Below are 18,313 nucleotides of genomic sequence, written 5' to 3'. Positions count from 1 at the left end.
CGCTCTCTGCCCGCCAAGGACACGGCACCGGGCAGGGACATTTCTCCCACTCCCCGGCAGAGACCTCCTCCTGCCACATCCAGGGAACCGCAGCCGCTCAGGGAACACCAACTTGGTCCTGGGCTGGGAACAGGACAGGGACAAGGAACACTTTGAAGTCATTCCCACCTCGGTGCTGTCCAGACCTGGCAGAAAGCGCTTCCCACACCTCTCCTGGAATTCTCTTCCCCGGCCCTTCCAGCTTCGGACGGCTTCTGTGGGAGCCTCAAGTTTCGGTGCAGCTCAGAAGCTGCACGCGCCTAAAGCATCCCCACGGGAACGCGAAGCTTCCCTCGGGCATTTCGTTTCTTTATCCCAAATATTCTCCCCACTCAGCCACAACCTAGAAAGAACAAAAGGGAAAAGAAGGAAGACCAATTAATTCTGACATAAGGAGTCTTGACTATCCCAACACACTGCCACGTGAAAAAACATCCCTGCCCCTCTAACAAACCCCTCTGATACTGTCTCCATTCAGGATCAATTATTTAAACGTTGTATTAAGGAGCGTAAGAACACAACGCTTGGAATTCTCAAAAACAGCTCAGCTCTCGGCTGCTCCAAGCACTTTCCCACCCGGGGAGCTGAGCTGTCCCAGATTTAAACGCCACGTTTGATCCAAATCCGACAGAAATCTGATCTTGTTTGGCTACTGAGCTTTCCCAAAAGCTCTGCAGTCAAGCCTGGAAATCCTCGCTGAAGCTTTGCCATGTCACATTGGGATTTACCCTTGGGAAAACCCCACTCTGAGCACTTGGGTTTCAAGAGGTTGCACCCGATGTTACAGACACAGAATTCCTGTGGCGTTTGGCATTTCCTGCACCTCCAAACACGTGAAAAGAATGAAGTGCAGAGTCCCAAGGCTCCATTATTGCCATTCTCCTCACATCCCTTTCCTCAGCTCCACGTGGCTTTGTGCCCCCTCTGAAGGGCTGGAAAGGAATTTCTTCGGTTTTCAGCTTTTTCTCTGAGGTGGCCCAAAAGGCAAACAGGAAAAAAACCCCCAGAAGTGCACAAAATCCCAGCCCCTCCCAAGATGCAGCTCCTCACACCAAACCTTGGGAGAATCCCTGGTGCTTCCAACACCGCTGCAATCCCACCTGGAGCTGAGCTTACAGGGTGCTCTGCCTAATCCACATGCAAGCCTGGATAGCCCAAAGCCTGCAAGAAAAGAGGAGGCAAAGTGAAGGGGAGAGGGGGGGAAAAACGGAAATTTGGGTTTTTCCCGTGTTTGCAACAGGATTGAAGGGCAGGATGGAGAGGTTTTGTGGAAAAGAAGTACCAAAGGCTGCTTCATTGCCAGCAATTAGCGCTGCTCAGGTTGAATCCAAGAGGACAAATGCACCAGGATCAAACAGGAGCGGCCGACAGGATGGGTTATGACACAGATCTGTGAAGCTGGAGCCTTCTTTCTTCTCCCGGGCTCTCCCAGAAATTCTCCATGGCTGGACGTGCTCCCACTCTCCCTGCTGGGGAGGGTGGACTTGGATAGCCCGGGTGACTGGTGAGCTTAAAACAAGAAAGTGATGCAGTGATCCAAGTGTTTTTCCTGAGGAAATGACATATTCTCTGGACCTGGGATAACCCATATCCCATGGCCTTCTCCAGGAAGGGTCCCAGCTGGATATGGTCTCCCAGAAAGGATTCCATAGGGGCTCACCTTTTGCCTGGAGCTTGGCTGAAGTCCTCAGCAATGCCAGGGAATGTGGCCATTGGAGGCTTTGGGCAGATTTGGCTCATTTGCCTTTTTAGGCTTTGCTTCCTTCTCTCAGCCTTCCCACTCGATTGTGGCCTCCGAGGAATACGTAAAATCCCATTCCATTCCTATTCTTTTGGACAATTTTTTGCACCGTCCCTGTACAAAACGAGGCCCCCTGTTCGGATGCTTTTCCCCACCGTTCCCCGGCACTTTTATCTGCCGGTGCATTCCCTGCGTTGCTTGGGCTCTTCCCAGCTCTCTGAGCTCCTTCACAAGGCAGGAGATCGATTTGGCCCAGGAACTAAACCCTCCCGAGGAATTGTCTGATGCCATCTCCGCATTTGACACCTGATCCTTGTGCTCAAAGGATCCCTCTTTCTTCCCTTCAGCCAATTCCAAGGCTCGCTGCCCCCAGCTGCGATCAGGCCCCAGCCTGATCCCTGCAGTCTTCCCTGCCAGGATCCCGCTCAGGAATCCATGGGCTACAAATGTAAGAATTCATTCTTCCCACCCCTGCCCAGTTCCAAAGGATTTGGTGTCTGCCTTACCCGGCTGGAGCCTGCTTCCAACTCTGTTCTTGCTGCTTCTGCTGCTTTCCAGTTCCCAGGAATTCCACCGACGGAGCGACAGCGTTTTCCAGCTCCGCCAGGATTCCCTCTGCTGCGTTTGGGTGCTGGAAGGATATCAAAACCAGGCTCTCTGGGGCTTTACTATCAGGAAATTACATCCCCGGATTTGTTCATTTCCAAATATTATCTCTTCCCAACAAAGCACTGGGCATCCAAGGAATACAGAAAGTGATGGGCTGACCACTGCTTACTCCTCTGGAATGTCAGAGCTTGGAAAAAAAGGGCACTTGAGGCTTCTCCTGGTGCTGCCCGTGAGGTGTATTTTACTTGAGAGCCCCTTCCCGTGTCTTTCCCTGTATCCACCAAAAAATCCACCCCTTCATTCCCCAGCTGCTTGCTTCCTCCCTCTTTTCCTGTATCCAACAGAATTTTAACAGGTCAATAGTCCCCTCTGCAAGAGCACCTTTCATTCCAAACCTAAGAACAAACGAATCACTTCCCTTCCACCGTCCTTATTAGGATTCCACTGAGAGCAGTGGATGGAAAATGATCCTCTCCTGGTCCCTGCTGGATTCCCGGAGCAGGGATCCTTTCCCTCTTTCCCCCCACCACGGTGCCCTCCTCCCCCTCCCGCCCCACCCCACACCCTTTTCAGGCTTTGTTCCACAGCTTTTGCCTCCAGGCCTCAGATCCTTTCGTTCTCCACGAGCTCCCAGCAGCTCCACAGCCTTCCCTCTCCCATCCCGACCATTTCTCCGGGAATGGAGCTCCGCATTTCAAGTGCCTTCTCTTTTCTCTGACAATTCCCACCAATCCAGAAGACCTAAAGCTGACACAAGGAACACTCGGTGCCCACAAATCCAAACCCAGACCCGGCCATCCCCAAACCAGCAACTCCCGGACAATTTGCGTTCATTCCAACCTAACACTGAGGACTCACCCAACCCTTCAAAATTCCCAAGAAATATCCTGTTGCCTTCACAGCTCCCAGGGGATTCTGCTTCGTGCTCACACGAAGGATTTGGGACTTCCCTGAAAAAACCCGTGCAGGGCACGCTGGAATCCCCGATCCCGTGAATCCGGGGAGCGTTAAAAGCTCGGTCCAGCCTGGGCCCCCGGAAATTTTTGCCAAGTATCCCCCAAGTCCTCGGGATAACAGAACTCTCTGGTACTGCATTTTTGGCGTTGGAAAGCCTGGAATTCCTTTATTCCTAGTGCTGGGCTCTGCATATGGCCGAGAAAATCCCGGCCTCCACACAGACCCAGATTCCAAACTTTTGGATACATTTCAGCAAGCCGAGAAATTCACCTTCCCTACTTCTTCTTAAGGGCATCCTTCTCTTCCCTTACCCGGCGTGCTCTCTCCCACTGGGGGTGGGTTTTCCCCTTCCCATGCTAATTAGTCCCTACTTCTAGGAGGTTTAGGTATCTTTCTTCCCTGGGACGGATTTCTTAACACAGCTACCGAGGCTTTGGGAGTCTCCTTTATCTTCTACTTTCTGGATCCATAAATGCCACAATCCAGACGCCCAACTTCAACAAGACATCCTTTCTACCTAAAAACACACACTCTCAACTCTTAGATCTTTTAAAGTTTTACCCCCGCAAAATTCCCCTATTTTTCCACCACTGAATTCCTCACTCCTGCTTCCAAGGATTTCTTGGGGCTTTTCTCAAGATTTACCCCCACGACCTTCCCTACGTGCCCACTGCTCATCACCTCATTTTTCCCTCAATGCGGTCGTTCTCCACCCCAGAGAGTTTGTCAAGTGTTGCCTCCAAAATGTTCCCCATCTCTCCACTACTCAGTTCCCCATTTTGCCTCCAAAATATTCAATCTGTCCCCTCCACATTGCATCCACCTTTACCCCCAACGTTTTACTTCCTCTACAATATTGATTCAACCTTTTCCACCTCAAAAATGTGCATTCTCTCCCTTAAACAGCACCTCAGCTTTTCCCTCAAAAATGCCCCAGAGGGAAACTCAGATTCAGCCCCCAAACTCCCATTTTCCTACACAAACAGTTCTTGTGGCCCCTCTCAATTCCCCCAGGCTTTCAGCTCAAGGAAGAACTGGAAGCCTATTCCCTCATCTCCGCCCCTGTTTTGCTTTCCTGGAAAACCTTGTGATCCCACACTTTCTCCAAGAGATCTGCTGGAGTACTGGAAGGTTTGCTCTCTCAGAGCGCCAGGGGGCTTTACAGCACTTGTTCCTCTGCATCTTTACCCTTTCATCAGCTTTCCCCTGGAACAGTGTTGTGGGAGAAGCTTGGAATTACCAGAAATGGATCACGTTCACATTTTTTCCCCACCAGTTTTTATCTGGTTTCAAATTCCTGGAATTACCCTCAAATGTGCCCTAGAACACTGCTGTGAAAGGATCAATGAGAAGAACAGCCGGAAAGGAGAAAACCACCTCCAGCAGCAGCCACAATGATCCCATTTCTCTTCTTACCTGGTCCTGCCAGAGCTCCCAACAGCCATTCCCATTCCAAAACAAGAGCTATGGAAGACATTCCTGCTGTCCGTGAGGGTGAGGCGGCAGTTCTGGATGTTCTTCGCTGTGCAATCAGACAACAAACAGAGTGTAAATGATCCTGGTGGTCCCTTCCAAGCCAAACCAGCCCGTGATTCCATGCGTGGATCAGCACCTGTCCCAGCTCCATTCCAGAAACCTCCTCCCACTAACCCAGAACTTTCCTTTTTCTGCTCAACATCAGGGATTTGCTGCCGAGTGCCCCGGGCAGGGGACGCCTCAGCCTTCCCTGGGACCGCAGCATTCCCTGCGCTGCCTCAGCATCCCCTGCGCTGCTGTTCCACGCCCATCCCGTGGTCCAGCGCCGTTCCGGGCTGCAGTGCCGGGCTCTCCCCACGGGGCGGCAGCACCGGGAGCGAGCAGCCCCGGCCGGTCCCGCTGTCTCGGGGCAGCTGCGCCTTTAACCCGCCCTGAGCCGGCGGGGCCGTGAACACAGCGGGCACAAACCCCACCGCTCCCCTTTATTTCACCCTCAGAGGCACAGGATCGCAGCATTTCCTGGGCTGCAAGGGACCCACAGGGAGCATCGAGTCCAAATCCTGGCCCTGCACCCCAAGAATCCCACCCTGTGCCCGAGAGCCTTGTTCAGACCCAAACTCTGCCCCCAAGATCCTGAAAACACAGCGGGGCTGGGAGAAGGATGACCACGGAGGATTTTTTTATACAGATCTCCTTGCACGATCGTTAAATAATATTATTAGACAGTCCAGGAACGCATCCCTGTGCCGGGACAGCCACCCCTGTGCCGGAACACTCATCCCTGGGCCGGAACACCGATCCCCCGCGGCCCCCACCGTCCGCTCGGGGCTGTCCCCGTTCCCCGCTCACCTCCGAGCCCGGAGCACCCGCCCCGGTGCCCCCGGCCCGGCCGCGCTGCTCCCCGGGCTCCCCGCCATCGCCGCTCCTGGCGAAGAAGGGCGGAAGTCGCCGGTACCGCACCGATGTGGCTATTCGACCTTCTCAAGATGGCGGCCGGAAGGACCCCACCGCTCCGTCTATTCGACTGCCTGAATGCTCCCGCCTGCCCCAGGCGCCGCTGGCCCCACAGTCGGTGTCCGCGTAGCGGGAAACGCCTCAGAAAATTGCGCGCAAGCGCTGGGCTGGCGTCGGCGTCGGCGTCGCGTTCAGGCAGCCGAATAGACGCAGCTTGGGGGGGCCTTCCCTGCCGCCATATTGAGAAGGTCAGAAAACAGTGCACACGGCCGCCATCTTTAGTGTGGCAGTGACGACACTTCCGCCCTTCGCCGCCATCTTGGGTGCTGGCAGAAGCCACTTCCGGTCGAGCCGCCATCTTTAGTGTGGTACACTTAGGGCCCCCGCCACCCCTCACAAGGGCTTCTGTCTTGTCGGCTGCCTGAATCCGGCCCAGACTCCGACGCCGGCCCCGCGCTTTCCGCGCGATTTTCCGCCGTGCTTCCCGGTGCGAGGACACGGCTGGCGGGGTCAGCCGCGCCGGAGGCGGGCGACGGCTCCGCGACCAGCGCGGCAGGCATCGGCAGGGACACCTCTCGCAGGGGGCCTAGTGCGTCCGCCATCTTGAGTGTGGCGGAAGTGTAAACCACCCTCTGCAAGGTCCTGGCAGATAATAAAATAATAAAATAAAATAAATACTGTCATATTCTAATTAAAACGTCACTTAACGCCGTCCCGAGAGCGCGGAACTGCGCCTTCCTTTCCGAGCCGCCTCCTTGAGAGCGACACGCGGGCGGCTCGATTCCGACCGTGCCCGCCCGGTGCCTCCCGCCCGGGTCGCGCTGCGACCGCGCCTCTGCTGCCCGGCAAGACCGGCCCCGCCGGGCCGCCCCCCGCGCTGTCATTCCCCGCGGTCACCGCCCCGCACGGCGCCCGGCCCTTTCCATAGCTGTGGCCCCGCTCATGCACGGCCGTGACCCTTGGCGCTGCGAACCGCCCTTCGCCCCTCCCCTCCGCTGACACACCCGGCCCCGCTCGCTCCCGCTCCTTGCCACGCTCGGCAGCCACCGAGGCCGCCGCCCTCTCGGCTCAGCCGGCACCGGGCGGCAGCAGCGCCGCCCAGCTCAGCCCGGGGGCAGGCACAGAGCACAGGGAAAAGCCGGCTCCGGGCGCTCTGCAGCTCCTGCAGCCCGAGCGTCTCGGCTCCTGCGGCCAGGCGCTTGCTGCTTTCCTTCCTACAGAAAAACGCCGGCTCGTTATTCTCAAAACCTGCGGATCTCTATTCCCAGCTTCTTATATTGCTGTATGCGACAGATTAGAGAGAGAGGGCTGGCACATTTCAAAATGAATTTACATCTAAATCAGTAGCATTTGCCTATAGACGTAAAAGTGAAGAACTTAACAGGTTTTAGTATTCTGCACACAGCCCTCGCTGGGAGGAATGGTAAAAAGTTAAAAACAAATGAAATTTTAAAAGTAGAAAGTTAGAAACAAAGTTACAACGGCAGAAATTTAGAAACAAACAAAGAGGTAAAATACAAGAAACAAACAAATTTCTAAAGGGAGAAAGTTGAAAACAAACAAAGTTAGAAACAAACAAACAAAAAAATTAGAAACAAACAAAATTAGAAAGGTAGAAATTTAGAAACAAAGTCAGAAAGGCAAGTGTTGAGCCTTTGACAGGGTACCCCTCCTTCTCGGACCAGGGTGAAAGAGCAGAGGAGGCTGCTGTTCTGCTGAGTTCTTTATTTCACGGTCTCACAGCTGTCTTGAAGGCAGAGTTCGAATGGGGTTACATGATACAGCCAAGCAGCAGCAGCAGGCAAAAACAGCTTCTTCTATATGCTCCATACACTCTATTTTTTCTTATAGAAGTGTGGATTCCATTTGTTCATTGACCAGTAAGATTAACACACGATTCTAGTTTTCCTTAAACCCATCCCGGTCTAATTCTAACAGTCGTAAGCCTCACACAAGTGTCATCTGCCCTTGTTCCATAAGGAATCCCTCTACAGACAGGGAGTTGTCACCGGCCCCGTGCTCATGGGCTGCAGGGGACACCCGCACTGAGGAGGAAATGGAAATGGGAAAGAGGGAACTGCAACCTGATGGGACGCACCTCTGGCACCACATTTCCTCTTCTTCCTGCTGTCCTGGAAAACCCCAAGTAAATCCGGTCCCTCAGACCTTGCATCCCTGAACACCAGGAGAGCCGGTGCTTTACCCAGATCCCAGTGCCCTGCACGGCTGCGCTGACACGAGCGCAGGCCGATCGCTCCGCCCAGCACCATCCCTCATTTTCTTCCCATTGCTCCCCAAGCATCCCCAAACCACCCCAGCGTGTCTGTGCCGGGGCCAGGGCCTGCCCCGAGCCCAACCAGAGCCCTGCACCAGCTCCCACCCCCGGGTGAGCTGGGAATGCACTGAGAGCTCGGCTCCCCGGGCTCCCCAGCACCCAAACCGGTCCTCAGACACACAGAAATGCCCAACCTGCCCCTCTGGGCACAGCGAAACACCACAATTCCATCATCCCCAAGCAACTCTGGCACTTGCCTCTTCACCTCCGCCCATTTCCAGTAGCCGTGGCTAGGACCGGGCTGTCAGAAATAGCATTCCCTAGGCAGTTCATCCCAGCACAGAGGAGAAGAGGAGCCTGTCCCTGACCCACACCATGGGCAGGACAAGGGGGGCCCTAGCTGGCTTTGCCTACTCCAGCACCAAAGCTCTTGGTCCCAAAGATGGGGCGAGTTCAGTGGTTTTTCCTGTCCTGAAAGAGAGCAGAAAAGGGAAGTTAATCCCACTGTGGAATCCAAGACTCCTGCATTTCCTATTTCTGCTCTGATTGCTCACCGTGGAGTTTTAGCCATGGAAAAAAAAGGAGAATGACACCATATCAAATAAAAAGTTGATTAATCCACGTAGGGGCTGTGGAGAGGATACAAAGGAGCTTTTCCATGATTTTGGGGCTTGAAGAGGGACTGAATTTCCCTCAAAGCTGGGAAGGGCCTGAGGATAATAAAGCAAAGGAGCAGCTTCATCTCTCCCTGGCAGAGAGCTCGGGGCTCCATTATGGATACAAATCAATCCCAGCAGGATTTCAAAGGGTTTCTTTAGGATGTCAGGTCCCTCTTTGTCAGATCCCTGCTGGGATTCAGGGCCTGCCTGGTCACGGGGTGCTTTGATAAGGGCTGGATTTAAATCCCAGATCTGAGAACAGACATGAAAGGTCCCTGGGTTTCTAGGGGGTTGAAAAACTCAAGCTGGATTCGCTGCAGAGCTGAAAAATCAGGGTAAGAGAGAGCAAGGAGTGGCCAGCAGGCCCAGGCTCCTGATCACGCCCCTGGGATCCATGGGATCCATAGGATCCACGGCCTCCGGCACGCTGCTCCAGCACCCTGCAGGGTGACTGACAGCCGGGCAGGGGAAGGAGCCACCAGCAGCTCTGCCATGTGCACCATCATTCACCTTGCACGTGGCCTAAACAGCCACCAAGCACTGATGGACTGACTGAGCCGAAAATATCGGAGAGATCTCAGTTTGCACTCCAAATTCCCTGCAGCCTGTTCCCTTCCTGATCCATCCCTTCAAGCAGCAAGAGTGGAATTCCTTCCATCGTTGCTCTTTCCCTCCTGTTTTCCACTCAACAAGAAAAAGAGCAGCCACGTGAACAGGAGTAAAAGCCCCAAACCCACAAAAAAGCACATTCTCAGCATCACTAATCCCTGCCAAACTGCCAGGAACCTTCCAAAACTACATCCAAGCTTGGAAACAGGGATCCAGTTGTTTGTTTAAGCAGCTATTGATCCAGTCTCTTCCAGCTAATTAAACTATTCACTATTTAAACTCATTAAACTGCTCATCCTGCTCCTGGCAGCCAGAGGCAAAGAAGAAATCGTGTCTAGATTAAATGGTGTTGGTGAATGTGCCCATCCCAGTCCTTGGAGAGGTTGGAATTGCATCCCTGTTCCTCTGCTCTCTTTTCCTTCCTTTTTCCTGCAGTGATTCCCACCCGGATTCCTCAGCTCCAGCTCTCTGAGCAGCCTCAGGGGGAGCATTTCATCCCCTTAGAGCCAACTCCATTTGTTGCATCCTTCATGCCTCAACCACCCCTAAAAGCAGGCAAGTGCTGATGGGCAGTGCAGCTGCTTCCACTTGGGAATGTTTCCAGTGGAACAGGGAGGGAATTCTGAGAAGCTTCCACCCACTGCACGTTATTGCTGGATAAAAGGTGAGGCAGCAAAGGATCAACAAAGGGAGATTTCAGCAAGACAAAGTCCAGACAGAGAGGCTGCAAGTGTGGCTGGGGCTGCTAAACTGGGAAAACTGCAAGGTCAGGCTGTGGGAACATGGATTATACTGAGGTCTGGAACTGGTGTTGGGAAGAGAGGGAGAAGGAGAAGGAGAAGGAGAAGGAGAAGGAGAAGGAGGAGAAGGAGAAGGAGAAGGAGAAGGAGAAGGAGAAGGAGAAGGAGAAGGAGAAGGAGAAGGAGAAGGAGAAGGAGAAGGAGAAGGAGAAGGAGAAGGAGAAGGAGAAGGAGAAGGAGAAGGAGAAGGAGAAGGAGAAGGAGGAGGAGGAGGAGGAGGAGAAGGAGAAGGAGAAGGGCCCGAAGTAACTGCACAGTGAATTTCCTTACCATGAGCCAGGCTCATTCCCTGAGCTGACCAATATCTCCGAGCTCCCCTTCATGGCACAGCCCTGCCAGTAAAGAACAGAAGTTCCTGCTGCTCCCACTGGAATTCTGTAGCGTGCCTGGCATTCCATACGTTCTGCTGCCTGAGAATTCCTGCAGCCGTCCTCGGGAAGAGCAGTTCACTGCCACAGGAGGAACAAGAGGAAAGCAGCTGCCACTCTCGGGTTCTGTGCCCTGTAAAAAGTAAAAGCAGATAAAGATCAAAGCTCCATAAAGCTGGAACCATCTCCAACCTCGGGACAGCACTTCTGTGGGAAAAGCGTAGATGGGCAATTAGGAAGGAGATCATCATGCAAATGGGCAAGGGGGAGGAATTAAATTCTGCTGCTTTCTGATTGAGGCCTGCTTCAATTTGCAGCCTTTATAATATCAGCTTAATGGGACTTTTTGTGCTTTAAAGAGGTTTTTATTAGCTGGGGGTTGTCCCTGCCTGGACTGAGGCACAGCACAATGAGTCTCCTGCCTCCTGAAGCCGTGTCGTTATCCCAGCATCTGAAATTAAAAACCAGCACTCTGGGAAACCTCTCTACTCTGAGGAGAAGTGTGAGGAGCGTTTGGGTCTGTGGAAAGCCTGGAACAGCTCTGAGAGACACCAAACATCCTGTGGATCCCAATAAACAGCAAAACATTCCAGCAGCTCCTTCCAACACCGCCCTTGTAGGGAACTCTGTCACCCCAGTGGGTATTTGTGGGAGTAAGGAAGAAATCCCACTAATGACCTCAGTGTGATCACCTCTGGTTCGTCTGGGGATAAATCTCCTTTATCCTTCTGGGAGAATAAAGGAATCCAATGCTGCCTTAATCCCCAGCTCCTCAGAGTCTGCATTTCCAGAATCCATCTCCTGGCCCAGCATGGGAAGGGTTGTCCAGCGCTGGAACAGCTGCCCAGGGCAGTGGTGGAGTCACCAACCCTGGAAGTGCTCATAAAATACATGGATATGGCACTTGAGTGTTCATAAAATACCTGGGGAAATACATGGGTAAATATAGGGATAAATTCATGGGTACATACGTGGATAAAAATATGGATAAATGTATATGGATAAACATATATGGATAATCCATGGATAAATATAGGGATAAATATGTAGGGATAAATATGTATGGATAAATACAGACCTTGCTTCCCTGAACACCAGGAGAGCCGGTGCTTTACCCAGATCCCAGTGCCCTGCACGGCTGCGCTGACACGAGCGCAGGCCGATCGCTCCGCCCAGCACCATCCCTCATTTTCTTCCCATTGCTCCCCAAGCGTCCCCAAACCACCCCAGCGTGTCTGTGCCGGGGCCAGGGCCTGCCCCAAGCCCGACCAGAGGCTGTCACCCAGCCCTGCACCAGCTCCCACCCCCGGGTGAGCTGGGAATGCACTGAGAGCTCGGCTCCCCGGGCTCCCCAGCACCCAAACCGGTCCTCAGACACACAGAAATGCCCAACCTGCCCCTCTGGGCACAGCCAAACACCACAATTCCATCATCCCCAAGCAACTCTGGCACTTGCCTCTTCACCTCCGCCCATTTCCAGTAGCCGTGGCTAGGACCGGGCTGTCAGTAATAGCATTCCCTAGGCAGTTCATCCCAGCACAGAGGAGAAGAGGAGCCTGTCCCTGACCCACACCATGGGCAGGACAAGGGGGGCCCTAGCTGGCTTTGCCTACTCCAACACCACAGCTCTTGGTCCCAAAGATGGGGCGAGTTTAGTGGTTTTTCCTGTCCTGAAAGAGAGCAGAAAAGGGAAGTTAATCCCACTGTGGAATCCAAGACTCCTGCATTTCCTATTTCTGCTCTGATTGCTCACCGTGGAGTTTTAGCCATGGAAAAAAAAGGAGAATGACACCATATCAAATAAAAAGTTGATTAATCCACGTAGGGGCTGTGGAGAGGATACAAAGGAGCTTTTCCATGATTTTGGGGCTTGAAGAGGGACTGAATTTCCCTCAAAGCTGGGAAGGGCCTGAGGATAATAAAGCAAAGGAGCAGCTTCATCTCTCCCTGGCAGAGAGCTCGGGGCTCCATTATGGATACAAATCAATCCCAGCAGGATTTCAAAGGGTTTCTTTAGGATGTCAGGTCCCTCTTTATCAGATCCCTGCTGGGATTCAGGGCCTGCCTGGTCACGGGGTGCTTTGATAAGGGCTGGATTTAAATCCCAGATCTGAGAACAGACATGAAAGGTCCCTGGGTTTCTAGGGGGTTGAAAAACTCAAGCTGGATTCGCTGCAGAGCTGAAAAATCAGGGTAAGAGAGAGCAAGGAGTGGCCAGCAGGCCCAGGCTCCTGATCACGCCCCTGGGATCCATGGGATCCATAGGATCCACGGCCTCTGGCACGCTGCTCCAGCACCCTGCAGGGTGACTGACAGCCGGGCAGGGGAAGGAGCCACCAGCAGCTCTGCCATGTGCACCATCATTCACCTTGCACGTGGCCTAAACAGCCACCAAGCACTGATGGACTGACTGAGCCGAAAATATCGGAGAGATCTCAGTTTGCACTCCAAATTCCCTGCAGCCTGTTCCCTTCCTGATCCATCCCTTCAAGCAGCAAGAGTGGAATTCCTTCCATCGTTGCTCTTTCCCTCCTGTTTTCCACTCAACAAGAAAAAGAGCAGCCACGTGAACAGGAGTAAAAGCCCCAAACCCACAAAAAAGCACATTCTCAGCATCACTAATCCCTGCCAAACTGCCAGGAACCTTCCAAAACTACATCCAAGCTTGGAAACAGGGATCCAGTTGTTTGTTTAAGCAGCTATTGATCCAGTCTCTTCCAGCTAATTAAACTATTCACTATTTAAACTCATTAAACTGCTCATCCTGCTCCTGGCAGCCAGAGGCAAAGAAGAAATCGTGTCTAGATTAAATGGTGTTGGTGAATGTGCCCATCCCAGTCCTTGGAGAGGTTGGAATTGCATCCCTGTTCCTCTGCTCTCTTTTCCTTCCTTTTTCTTGGAGTGATTCCCACCCGGATTCCTCAGCTCCAGCTCTCTGAGCAGCCTCAGGGGGAGCATTTCATCCCCTTGGAGCCAACTCCATTTGTTGCATCCTTCATGCCTCAACCACCCCTAAAAGCAGGCAAGTGCTGATGGGCAGTGCAGCTGCTTCCACTTGGGAATGTTTCCAGTGGAACAGGGAGGGAATTCTGAGAAGCTTCCACCCACTGCACGTTATTGCTGGATAAAAGGTGAGGCAGCAAAGGATCAACAAAGGGAGATTTCAGCAAGACAAAGTCCAGACAGAGAGGCTGCAAGTGTGGCTGGGGCTGCTAAACTGGGAAAACTGCAAGGTCAGGCTGTGGGAACATGGATTATACTGAGGTCTGGAACTGGTGTTGGGAAGAGAAGGAGAAGGAGAAGGAGAAGGAGAAGGAGAAGGAGAAGGAGAAGGAGAAGGAGAAGGAGAAGGAGAAGGAGAAGGAGAAGGAGAAGGAGAAGGAGAAGGAGAAGGAGAAGGAGAAGGAGAAGGAGAAGGAGAAGGAGAAGGAGAAGGGCCCGAAGTAACTGCACAGTGAATTTCCTTACCATGAGCCAGGCTCATTCCCTGAGCTGACCAATATCTCCGAGCTCCCCTTCATGGCACAGCCCTGCCAGTAAAGAACAGAAGTTCCTGCTGCTCCCACTGGAATTCTGTAGCGTGCCTGGCATTCCATACGTTCTGCTGCCTGAGAGTTCCTGCAGCCGTCCTTGGGAAGAGCAGTTCACTGCCACAGGAGGAACAAGAGGAAAGCAGCTGCCACTCTCGGGTTCTGTGCCCTGTAAAAAGTAAAAGCAGATAAAGATCAAAGCTCCATAAAGCTGGAACCATCTCCAACCTCGGGACAGCACTTCTGTGGGAAAAGCGTAGATGGGCCATTAGGAAGGAGATCATCATGCAAATGGGCAAGGGGGAGGAATTAAATTCTGCTGCTTTCTGATTGAGGCCTGCTTCAATTTGCAGCCTTTATAATATCAGCTTAATGGGACTTTTTGTGCTTTAAAGAGGTTTTTATTAGCTGGGGGTTGTCCCTGCCTGGACTGAGGCACAGCACAATGAGTCTCCTGCCTCCTGAAGCCGTGTCGTTATCCCAGCATCTGAAATTAAAAACCAGCACTCTGGGAAACCTCTCTACTCTGAGGAGAAGTGTGAGGAGCGTTTGGGTCTGTGGAAAGCCTGGAACAGCTCTGAGAGACACCAAACATCCTGTGGATCCCAATAAACAGCAAAACATTCCAGCAGCTCCTTCCAACACCGCCCTTGTAGGGAACTCTGTCACCCCAGTGGGTATTTGTGGGAGTAAGGAAGAAATCCCACTAATGACCTCAGTGTGATCACCTCTGGTTCGTCTGGGGATAAATCTCCTTTATCCTTCTGGGAGAATAAAGGAATCCAATGCTGCCTTAATCCCCAGCTCCTCAGAGTCTGCATTTCCAGAATCCATCTCCTGGCCCAGCATGGGAAGGGTTGTCCAGCGCTGGAACAGCTGCCCAGGGCAGTGGTGGAGTCACCAACCCTGGAAGTGCTCATAAAATACATGGATATGGCACTTGAGTGTTCATAAAATACCTGGGTAAATACATAGGTAAATATAGGAATAAATACATGGGTAAATACATGGATAAACATATGGATAAATATAGGGATAAATATGTAGGGATAAATATGTATGGATAAATACATGGCACTTGAGGTCATGGGTTGGTGTGACCATGGTGGTGGTTGATGTTTGGACTTGATGATGCTAAAGGCCTTTGCCAGCCTCAACAACCCCAGGATTCCATGATTTTCTGCCTTTTTCTCCTGCTCTGGGGCTGAGAAACTCCTTGAGCGGAGCAGCAGTGGGAGCAGGGAGCCACAGGCTGCACATCAGAGCTCTGCAGGCACTTTTAATCCACCTCTCTTCATGTTCATGGAAGATGGCACAGGAAATCTCTCAGCCCGAAAGCATCTCCCCAGCTCTGCACACCCGGGACAAAGCCGAGGTGAATGATCCCCTCCAAGCTCCTTCCAGAGCCATTCCAGCGGCAACCAGAGGCAGCAGTTCCTAGAGAAACGGCTCCTATCCAATTCAGGAGCCTTCCCTTGGGGAGGAGGCATCCATTTCCCCTTCTACCTGTCATTCTTCTTCATTCATGGACTCGATAAGGCAGGAAATCTGGCAGGCTTGAAGTAAAAAACGAGCTGTTCACAGCAAAGAGAGCCTCAGCGGGTAAAAAAAAAACAAACCCCAAACTGTTGGAATCAAGATGAAGTTAATAGGAGCAAAAATAAATAGAAACAGACCCTAAATGTAAATGAACATTACATCACCACTGGCATTTCAGCTCCTTTTCAAATACAGAAATAGCAGCAGATTTAACTTGCAGAAAGTTGCTGTGTTCACACAGCCAGAGCTGCTTCAGGGGCACAGCCCTGAACCTTCTGCTCCCCAAAACAACTCAAGACTCGAGAAAGGAGAAACAGGGATCAGGCAGAGGGGGAAAATCCCAACTTCCCGGTCAAAAGAGGTTAAGAGAAACACAATTCCATCCCTTAACCCTGTGGAGATGGGATCTGTTGGCGTTTGCCAGCTCCAGAGGAGTTCACTCCACCTCGGGCAGATCGGAGGTGAAAGCAAATAATGCAACTGCAGCCCCGGAGAAGGCTGGGCTCTTAATTGACAGAGATTCCAGAGAGAGGGAAATAACCTCCAGTACCATTTGGGCAGCAGGTTTCTCTCCCAGCTGCCACCTCAAATCCTCGAGATCCCCGTTGGCCACCCAAAATTCCAGGCACCATTTCCAGCCTGGAAACAAACTCAGAGTGCTCTCAGAGTGAGACCTTAAAGCTGGAGCACCTCAGCCCCCACACCTGCTCAATCCCTGCTCTCCCAGGGGCTCAGCCTGGAGAAAAGGAGGCTCCAGAGAGACCTTTTCTCTCTCTGGAATTCCCTGACAGGAGGGGGCAGCTGGGGGGGGGGGGGGGGGGGGCGGGCTCTGCTCCCAGGGAACAGGGACAGAAGTTCTGAGTCATTTCAGGGAGTGAAGAGTTACAGGGCAGGAAACAAAGGCAGCTGAAGAAGATCTGAGACGATTTTCCCTTATTCTTACACACCTCAGACATTCAATTTTGTCCAAGTTTGTGTCTCGAATTTAAACCCAACTCCTTCCCTGTGGGAAGGAGGAGATGATCCCGGCCTGCCATGTGCCAGAGCGAGAGTGACAGAGGGAAGGATGTTACTTGGGGAAGGGTGGCACACTGACATTTCATCGTGGCTGATATGGCAGAGAGACTTCATTTTTTTTAACAGCAAAAGCTTCAATATTTCACAAAATCTGTGTTCCCTGTGATTATTTGTAAAGCATTGTGGATGGGCTTGGCACTTCCCTGACAGAAACACTGGCAGGGCTCTGCCTGGAGGGATCTATAATTGGAGATGGGAAGAGTGGATGGGAGGACAGGGATGCAGCAGAGGGAGATCAGAAAGAGAATTACGAATTCTTTCATTCTTTTCTGGATTTTTTGGGTTCTTTTAATGTGATCCATTTTAAATCCAGGCTTAAGATCTGATTCAACTTCAGATTTTTTTTGCTGCCCAAACTTTCTTCTGTCCCTGGCTGGAGCAGAAAACCAAAATTTCAAAATTCCTCATGAAATAAATAGGAGGGTGGTGTGGGAACAGCCTCACTTTCCCAGGTGGAAACACTTCCCTCCGGGTTTATCATTCTGGGAACAATTCTGGCCCAAAGAAGGGGAAGCACAGAGTGGCACTGCCAGGGTGTGACACGGCCAGGGCACAAGGAGGCCCTGGGTTCTCCTCCAGGTTTGTGGAAGGTTTGGGGTGGTTTGGGGTGGCTGAAGGGTTTCTGACAGCATTAATTGGGAGTCAATCCCCCTACGGATCCCCATTCCCAGTTCTCCCAGGAAGCTCCTGCAATGGTCTCTAAGGGGTTAATGGAATATCTGCTTTTCCCTGCACGGATGAAGGGGCCCAAAGCACTTCCCTGGCCCTGCAGGATCCCAACACTGCAAATCCCCGAGCAACACCTCGGAGCTGCCGCAGGCACCCAGACAGAAGGGGAAGGTGCCCGTTCCCTCAGCTCCCGGCTGCCACATTGGGGAATATTTTGGGCTTTTGGGAAAAGCGTTGGGTTTCCACCTTTTCCCTGCGTGTGAGGAAGCGCCTGGCACCAGGGAATGCTCTGCTGAGCTGGGAGGCCCCGGCATTCCTGGAGAGAAATCTTTAGGATTAGGTGGGGGATTACACCACCTGCTCCCTTTCCCTGTGGCTGGGGGCACCAGGCTGAGGGCACAGCGGGCGGGATGTGCCGGAGACCCAAATCCCACTGGAACCACGGCGTTTTCCATCCCCTTGGGTCCAATTCCGGGCAGGAGCAGCACCTGGAGGACAAAGCTGCGCGGCAGCCGAATGCCGGGTGACAAAACCCCTGAAAAACAGGCTTGAGGAAGTGGCTGGGTGGAAGGGTGAGCTGAGGGAGGTGCTAATTAGAGCACTGGGGGAAGGTGGTAATTAGAGCACTGGGGGAAGGTGGTAATTAGCTCTGCTGCTCACCGTGGCTCAGCCTTCAGCTGTCACTCACCCACGCCTGGAGCCTGTGGAACACGTTTCTGTCCCATCTGCGAGGGAAACGCTTCCCCTTCCCTCTTCCTGCAAAAGCAGAGGAATCCTTGTCCCTGGATGACCAAGGCCGGGCCAGGGGTGGAGACGGCATCCCTGCAAGGCTTCAAAAACCGTGGATGTGGCGCTGGAGGACAGGGGTGGCTGGGGAGCGTGCTGGTGGGGCTGGGTTGAGGGTTGGACTTGGCGATCCCAAAGGTCTTTTCCAGATATTCTCCTGCAAATAGAATGTTTATATAATAAAGCACACAATTTGGAGCTCGTTAAACAGTTATATTTCAGTCA

The 18,313-nt window shown here is 52.6% G+C and overlaps 1 protein-coding gene across 1 annotated transcript in view; it reads right to left on the bottom strand.

Moving 5' to 3' along the window:
* Nucleotides 1–1,549: 1,549 nt before the first annotated feature.
* LOC309585658 (epidermal growth factor receptor kinase substrate 8-like protein 2) overlaps nucleotides 1,550–18,313 on the bottom strand; it is a gene marked incomplete at both ends in the record, with an annotated part of 196,613 nt that continues 179,849 nt past the window's right edge. The window contains one exon of the mRNA XM_082303577.1: nucleotides 1,550–1,588. Coding sequence (XP_082159703.1) covers nucleotides 1,550–1,588 — 39 coding nt within the window. The remainder of the gene's footprint in view (nucleotides 1,589–18,313) is intronic.

Source organism: Coloeus monedula, assembly GCF_965178545.1.
Source record: "Coloeus monedula genome assembly, contig: HAP1_SCAFFOLD_92, whole genome shotgun sequence".
Taxonomy (NCBI): Eukaryota; Metazoa; Chordata; class Aves; order Passeriformes; family Corvidae; genus Coloeus; species Coloeus monedula.
The sequence above is the reverse complement of the archived record's forward strand: the minus strand, read 5'-3'. Positions and strand labels throughout refer to the sequence as shown.